This window comes from Poecilia formosa, unplaced genomic scaffold (genome assembly GCF_000485575.1).
Source record: "Poecilia formosa unplaced genomic scaffold, Poecilia_formosa-5.1.2 Scaffold690, whole genome shotgun sequence".
Classification (NCBI taxonomy): Eukaryota; Metazoa; Chordata; class Actinopteri; order Cyprinodontiformes; family Poeciliidae; genus Poecilia; species Poecilia formosa.
The window spans coordinates 35,279-44,065 of NW_006800629.1; the positions used below are offsets into that span (position 1 = coordinate 35,279).

Sequence of the window (8,787 nt, forward strand, 5' to 3'; positions counted from 1 at the left end):
TAGCTGCAGCAGTCAGTCCCGGGGCTGGGGGTTAGTTTCCGCTGTTCATCTCTGATTGGTATAGATCAAGTGTAACAGAGATAAAAGCTTTCTGAGGAGCGCTTGTGGAGCCTGTCGGACCACTTCCCTGCAGTCAGTCAGTCACATTGTGAGGAGTTTTTCGTTCTTTGTTGTGTTAGGTGACCGACAACTAAACAAGAAGAGTTACACAAGATATGAGTGAAATCTGTTTCTCTTGTTGAACTTCAGGAAGACTTACCGTGTCGCAGACTTTTTTTTTGTTTTTACTAAAACATCAGGTTGCACTAGGGCAACCTCAGATTTTTTTGGTGTGCACTACTGAGAAATTAGATAACATTTCAACTAAACTGTTCACGCCTTAGAGTCCTGTAGAAATATGTTTACAAAGGAAAGATTTTAAAATGTTTTTGTTTGTTGCAGAATCTGGACTACAGCTTAGCTTTGTAGCAAAGAAGATGATGGAAGAGAGTGGGATTGAGACAACGCCTCCTGTTAGCCCAACACCTTTATCACCCGCTGCCTCAGCCAGCATTCCACCACTCACCAGTGGTAAGACTTGATTTGTCCAGATTTGCTGTAAGGTTTATTTTGGTAAACGGTGAGGTATTTTTCATAAGGAAAAATGGAGAGGGAACTGCTCTAATCTGTTTATCAGCTCTAATTCTGACATTTTAAAATCGGAACTTTTATTTATTTAAAGAATAGTAACTTGAGATGTACCATCTCATTTTCAAGGGGGTATAGTAAACGATAATGAAAATCATTGTCCCGCCCACCAGGTCAACTCTCCATTTTCACGGTTTAGGACGGTCACCCCATGATTGCCAACTTAGTCACTTTTTTGCTATATTTTACACACGCGCACACACACACACACACACACACAAATTAGCACTTTAGGTTTTTTAAAGATCGGTGATTGGCCAGAAAATTACGGTGGCCCTGAGGTGCAACCCACTTCAACATTAACATAGCAATTACAAATTACAAAAACACAACATTAAGAAAGCACAATTACAAATTCAAAAACACAGAAACATTAACTAATCACTACAACAACATACAGACAACTGAGGTACCTTAAAGTAACCATGTTTGACCACAGACAAAGAACGACTTGTCTTGCCAACTTCTAGGTAACCATGGCAACAATAAACAAATGGCAAACATGCCCATTAGAGGTTTCTCATTGCCTCTCCCTCTTTAGAAAAACTACACAGTATAAAAAAGAGTTAGCTAAGCTAAGAAAATAATCAGAGTAGTTAACTGGGCCAATTTAGTTACAAAGGAAATATTTCTTGGTTGTTTAGAAGTTTGTTTCACTACAGAAAAGCAAAATAATGGCCACAAAGTCAAGAAATTCTGCTTGTAAATTTAGGTTATTATATTTGCCTGTGAAAGGCAGTGGGTCCACTTCCTGTGAAAAGACAGTGGGTCACTGTTAAACAGTTGAAACTAGTCCATGCAGCACATTCTCACCACTGCCACTTTCAAGATGGCAGCGACGTAAGTAGGACTCAGCATATACGTCAGAGGTTCCCAATCTGTGGGGCGCGCCCTCTAGGGGGGGTCGCCATGCCGGGAAGCCGTCTGGATGAAAAAAAAAAAAAAAAAAAGAAACATGAACGTTGTATGCGCTCGGTTTTTACCTTAGAATGGCCAACTCTCTGTTATTCCTATGTCAATTTGATACAGTAGGGGCTTCCACACTTCCCATATCTGTGTCCTCTGTCACTTTTATCAGCAGTTAAAACTGTTTATTCCGTTGTTAACATGTGATAACCTGTTTTTCCGAGCCGCCTTTAAATGCAACATGAGCGCTACGACACTCGCCCTGTGCGGCAGTGAAGGACACCTGCTGCTGCGCAGAGCTATGCAGGTGTGTTAGAATCATGGAAGCAAAACGCAAAGAACCTTTTACAGTTTTCCCCCAAAACTAACCGACTGTTGAGTAATGCTGTTGGATACAGGTAAAGTTAGCTAAAAGATGACTAGCTAATATCAATACGTACCTTAAGCTTAATAAGTAGCCTGTAGGCTACCGATGTTGTCTGTCCAGCTACATACATTCATTTTGCCCCCAAAAAAGTCGATCCGCCCCACCCCCCTCTTTCTTAGAGACAGGGAGTCTCTAAGGGTGTGTTCACACTGCAGCCTGAAGTGACCCAATTCCGATTCTTTTTTTAGGACGTAATGCAACCTGTATCCGATCTTTTCATGGCAGTGTGAACAGCACAGGTCGGATTCTTTTTCGAATGTGGCCCATATCTGATACGTATCCGATTCAAATGCGACCTAATGTCCAGGCCACATTTATCCGAACTGAACGTCACTGATACTCAACAAATCTCACTATTCTGCGTCCTGATACGCGCAAGTGGGAAGAAAAACAACAACCATGACGGACTATAATGAGGATTAAGTTGTTAATATGCTGCTCCGCCCGGACAACAACTTAAAATATGTAAGCTAAGCTCCACCATTAGCCTCCATGTTTACTTCCTCAAACACTGAGCACTTCTTTTTATGGCAGTTGGAAGAACACTGAGAATGCTGACGCTATTGCGCCCTCTAGTGCGCATGCGGGACACTTTCAGGTCGTTTGCCCGTTAAGACTGCAGAGCGCATACAGGTCGCATTTACTGGCAGTGTGAACGGCCCCAGCAAAAAAATCGGAATTGGGTTACTTCAGGCTGCAGTGTGAGCACACCCTAAGAATCCTCCCCCCCACCCTCACACACACCTCATTCAACCAGACAGCTATTTGTAATTCATGGGGGGGCCCAGAAATCACTGATTGGACATGCCTATTGTCCAATCAGTGATTTCTCACATATCTCACTGGAACATACCTCTTCCGTTTTGTTAATGTTGTAGCGTTTTTGTAATTTGTAATTGTGCTTTGTTAATGTGTTTTTGAATTTGTTGAAGTGGTTTGCACTTCAGGGCCTCTGTAGAAAATTGCACCATTGCGTTCTTTTTAAAATGGCGATCTCTCTGTAGAACGGTTGATTACCATAATCAATGTTTATTACAGACAAAATATATTTAGTAGTTATTAACCCTTGTGTTTAGAAATGGGGTCCAACCGACCCCACACACATAAAACTTGTATCATTTGCCTCGGTCCTCTTTAACAAGGGTTAAAAAAACTACTTGAACATCTTGAATATGTCTACATATAACATTGCTAAGGAAGAAAAACTTGACAATGTTCTCTATTCATCCTCTATGTACTGTATTATCCTTCTTCATTTCTATCTTTTTTTATCCATCTCCCTTTTTCTTTCAATTTTTATCAACTGTATCTTTCTCTCTAATTATCAGGTTTATTTCCTTACCAAGCTCAGTTACTCAGGGCGAGCATGTCCCCTCTGACAGCCAAAGCTGGTCAAAACTTTGATTCAATGATGACTGGATTTAGCTGCGTGTCAGGGCAGGACATGACACACTTGAGCTATTTTTGAACACTTTGGACCTTCGCCTGTAGCAGTAGGGACAGTTACTAGCCGGTGGCTAGTGGCATTTTTAAAAAAATTGCCTTGAACACACGCAAGCAGAGCAGTGACATTACTTTTCTGTGACTTTCGCTGTTTTGTTGCTCTTTCAAGTGTTCTGTTGCGTGTTTCCAGTAACGGAAACCTGCAATCTGGAGAAGAGCCATCCGGTGTCTACTCCAGATTGCATTGTTGGTTGTTCTGCATTTGAAACTGCTGAACCTTTTCCCAGAGGGCAGCAGGGAGAACAAACCATGCCGAGGGTGGAAGGAGTCTTTGATAATCGACTGAGCTCTGGACAAGCGGCGACAATGAGCTATGTCAAGGATGGAAGGAAGCTCAGTCCCAATAATTATCTTTGCTGTCCTTACCACTCTCTCCACACATTGCCAGTCAGAGGTTTTGCATGATCCAAACCAGACAGAGATGCTGTTGGTCAGTATACTCTCTATTGTCCCTCTGTTGAAAGTGGTGAGGATGGGAGGAGGGAGGTTTGCCTGCCAATTGCACAGGTTTTCCTGTGAATAAAAAAGTCTTGAAGACTTGAATAAAAAAAAAAAAAAATTATAAAATTTTTATCAATGTAAAGCTTATCAAACAATGACAATAGTGTAACACTATTGGTTATTAGCAGTGGTGGAGAAAGTACTCAAAAAATGTACTTAAGTAAAAGTACAAATAAACAGACAAAAATGCACTCAAGTAAAAGTAAAACTACCACATTAACATTTGTACTTAAGTAAAAAAGTGCTGGCTTTTAAAAATACTTAAGTATTAAAAGTAAAAGTACTTGCTGAATGCATTATCTAATCCCTAATACAATATCATTAAGTGAACCGATCGTATTTAATTTTAATACATTAGAAATGTGCAATTTTAATGAACAATGCCACAGATAAAGCATGTTTTCATTATGTTTACTCTGTAGCATAGTTTAGACTTAGATATGTGATTCTATGCATCATAATTTCAGGGATGGAAACATCTTGTCTCCTGTCCTAACATAGCATGAACTTAACTTTTTTTTTGCCACTAGTGGCATTTATTTTTAAAGAAATCCAACAGAAAGGGGATGGAAAGAAGGTGGGTGGGGGAGGACATGCAACCGAGGAGCCACGTAGCAGAGTTGTAGTCAAGACCACCTACCCAAGACCAAGTCAAGACCAGCCCCTGCGCTACGCAACACAAAAACATTAAGTTTTACCTATCAAAGATCCACATTCCCATAAAACACCTAGATATTAAATACTTAGAGCTGAAATAAATTTAATCAGTAAAGATCCGCCCAGAAGAATCGGATCGTTCCTGAATGTCATATCAATGCAGACCTAGGTCACAGCGTTGTCCCATATAAGCGACACCTCAGTCAACACCTCCACACAATAATTCAGCGCATGAGTGACAACTTTTTTTCATCGCAGATGCAACATGTCTCTGTACAGCTAGCTTTGCTAGCATCACGTCCACAGATCTTACCTTTCTTTAAGCTTTCTTTCCAAGTGACGCTAAAAGTTGGACAAAGTCCCCACCATCTGTGTTTAAAATAAGCGCTGCTTATTTTTCATGTTGCCATATCTTATGATTTATGCAGCTCTATTATATTACTGACGATCAGACAGACTTCTCCCGCTCAGAGGAAACCACTGCACATGTCTTGGAGCTCCGCGTGCAAGTAAAGGTGGAGGCATGGGTGACAACAGACACTAAGTCACATCATTGCTCGGATTTTACGGCGCCACCTTAAGACCCTGAACTTCACATTTTAATGGACAAAAAGAGCAACGCGACTTGGATGTAGCGAGTAACGCGACGGTTCTGTAGAAATGTAGTGAAGTAGAAAGTACAGATACTTACTGTAAAATGTAGTGGAGTAAAAGTAGAAAGTATCCATTATTAAATCTACTTAAGTAAAGTACAGATACACGAAAATTGTACTTAAGTACAGTAACGAAGTACTTCTACTTCGTTACTTCCCACCACTGGTTATCAGCAGCCTTTTACTGTAAAAATAAATATTTACGCATACCAAGCTCTTCAGCAGACTTGATTTAGGCTCCACACTGATGCCTTGGCCACACGAGTTGGGAGTAATTTCACATGCCACGCTGTCGACCTGGCAGCATGATGGTTTTCAGCACACATCGAGTGCAGCTTCCCTTTAATAAAAGAACTGTCGAGTCATCTCTGTGCATCAGTTGCAGCTAAAATGTATTGTGCAAAGGATGACACATAACTAACATGCTAAGACGCCTTCGGATTCATGATGTATAATCTATAGAATTCTCAATCCTTCATGCACTGTGCCAGCCTTTCTCCGGCTCTCAAAAAAATCTTTTGTATATATTAAGCAGAGAGGAAAAGAGATCTGATTTTTGTCCTTTTTGTTTCAGGTCTCTCAAGTCAGCATTCTCTCTCTGGAGCCAACTCTATCACAAATTGTTCAACTTCCATCTCCAACTCTCCTCCATCCATTGATTCTCTTCCTCACTTCAGTAGCTCTTTGACCACGCCATGTTCCATTCTCTCCCAGTTGCCCCCTTCATCAACTCTTGTCTTACCTTTCCCTACCAGTTCTACCTTCCCTCCTGTGGATTCCCCCCCTTTGCCTCCTCTACCTTCTTCTGTTAGTCCTCTCTCAGCAGCTGGTATGGCTGCCCCTCCTGTACACCCACCCATGACAGGCTTCTTTACAAGTGCTGGATACGACATCACACAGGGTCATGCTGGACGAACACCACAGACGCCCTTGATGCCTACATTCTCTAATGCTTCTCCAATGCCAGGTAGGAGCAACACTTCATTGGTATTAGTGTTTAACAATCAATAACTTTAATTGATTAAGATTTTTCCAGTGTTGTGGAAAAACATTAATTGCCAAGCACAGGTGAAAATCACTGACAAGTTTATTTAATACCATGAGCATGATATGAGAGCCACAAGCTCAAAAACTCATGAACAGGTCAGATTACAGCTCCAAGTAAGTCTCGGAGTGGGTTCTGTGTGTACACGGAGATGGCTCAAAGTTGGCACTGACAACCAGCAGACAAAATAACAGTTTTATACCAAGGTGGGGATAACGAATCCAAAACAGTAGAGAGTCTGACTCCTGAGGAGCTGCAGAAGACATCTAACCATGAGTTTCTAGTTTAGCAATATTCATTTGGTGGTGGTTCATAAACACTATGAATAAGAACATAACATAATATGACCATCAGATTATTAGTAATACATTACCTGTATAATACAAAATTCCACCACATTCCCCTTTTTTGACTATAATAAGATATGGGACTTTTTAATATTTATCACAAATCAATTTTGTTTCCATTCCCAGTGATTTTGTTAAAGGGAATTACTAAATGTTTTTAGGGTGAGAATTAGAAAAATGATCCCTTATTTTCAGACATATTCATTGTAAGGACATTGAAAGACTATAAAGACTATAACTGTAAGGAAAGTCACTCAAATAATGTCATGAAAACAAGTGTCTTGGTATTCAGAATCAGCATTATTGTCATTGTACAAACGCAACACAGCCCGTCCAAAGAACTCTGCATATACAAAGCAATATATTGACAACATAAAAACACAAACCATGTGGAACACAGGCCTCCCAAGTGAGTGATGCAGCCACCTAGTGGGTACTTTCGTGGGTGACGCAATGTTTGTTCCTTTTCACTGATTGGCTGTGGGCGTGGTCAGACGTAGCAGCAAAGAGAGAAGAAAAATAAACACAGAACACAACACAGAAGTGACGAAAGCTACAAGCAAGCAGTGAACAAAGATGCCAGCTTTTCTTTGCATCGGATTTCAACATTCAGTGGCAACTTGATGGAGCAGTGAGGAATGAATCGTTTTTGTTGACATAGCACAGAGAATGAAAAGCCTACTTAGCCACTTTGGAGCCCGTCGCAGCCCCACAGTGCACACCGACTCAGATGCATGTCAACGCGGCTGCTGCACTCCAGTCAGGTGAGCAGTTTGTACATATATCTGTCTAGATATATGTAGACAGATTCTTTATATCTGTCTACATATTTATGATTGCCTACATACAATCATGAAGGACATGCTGTATTTTTATTGCTCAAACAAAATGCGCATTTTCTGAAGATACTCAGTTGCACATTCTTTGGGGTCGGAGTGCGCTCTTTATAACTGTCTATTGTACACCATGTTGCCCTTCATTTGTTTTTATTTTGTGTTTTGTCTACGTGAATCTATGTGCTTCAATTGTTTCTCATTTTGCTGTTGTTGCACTAGAGTTTCCCCCATTGTGAGATAATAAAACATATGTTCTGTTCTGTGTAATTAAACAGTTATGAACTATTTGTTGTACAGGACATAAAAACACAATAAACCTGAAAATATACATAACATACAGTCATGGTATTTTACCCATGACTATGTCTGCATACAGTCATGGGTAATTACGTTTTGACTTTAATTTATGACTTTCCAGTTATTTATCTCAATGGTAAAAAAGTGTTTGCATACATACAAAGTAATACATCTGTTTTAAATCATTCCTATGTAACTCCACATTAGTAACTCTGTGTTATTTATCAACATTTTTGTGCTATAAGCAATAACATCTGATTCATTTTTCCAGGGAACAGAAGAAGAGGAACATGGCTGACATGATGGTAAACAATGAGGAGAACCATCAGAACAACAACTGATCTCCTTCAGGAGGAAGCAGCTACCTGCACTGAAAATGGGAGAGGTCCTTAGAGGAGAGTTGAGGCAAACAAAAGATGAAAAATAAATGCTGTTGTGCTCTCAATGAACAAAGTCTCTTATATTCACTCCACACATTATTGTGTATGGCATCAAAGTCCTAATACAATCCTCCCAAAAATGTGAGGAGCTTTAGACAGAGTGAAAATATAATGCATATGTATTTCATTGACACTTAACATTATAGATTACCAAATAACGCATCCAAAAGTTAATACATTATTCAGCAAACCAAACATTTTGACATTATTGACAGGGTTGCCATTAACAAGAACCCAATATACCAGTCATGTTTGTTAATTTCTATTTTGTAAGATGGATTTGCATAGAGAAGTGATAAAGGCAGGATAGAAGACAGGAACCAAAACAGGAATCAAAGAGGAGATGAACCAAACTTTATAACTTTGTCCCAGGATAGGATCTGTGGTTACAGATTAAAGGTGTTTCCCTCAAAACAAGCATATTTACTCTATAGCCCCATTAATCCATAGTACTCAGCCATGCCCCTAACTCCTCCAGCGGACTGACT

The 8,787-nt window shown here is 40.1% G+C and overlaps 1 protein-coding gene and 1 long non-coding RNA gene across 4 annotated transcripts in view; both read left to right on the plus strand.

The window, feature by feature from the left end:
• Nucleotides 1-8,787, plus strand: part of prrc1 (proline-rich coiled-coil 1) — a 59,975-nt gene that overhangs the window by 21,068 nt on the left and 30,120 nt on the right. For all 3 annotated transcript variants that reach the window (XM_016666278.1, XM_016666276.1, XM_007542424.2), the window contains 2 exons: nt 442-570; nt 5,909-6,301. In XM_016666278.1, coding sequence (XP_016521764.1) covers nt 442-570; nt 5,909-6,301 — 522 coding nt within the window. The remainder of the gene's footprint in view (nt 1-441; nt 571-5,908; nt 6,302-8,787) is intronic.
• LOC107834615 (uncharacterized) lies at nt 7,408-8,303 on the plus strand. Its single transcript, XR_001660422.1, has 2 exons — nt 7,408-7,490; nt 8,131-8,303. It is a non-coding gene; the product is annotated as an uncharacterized LOC107834615 (long non-coding RNA).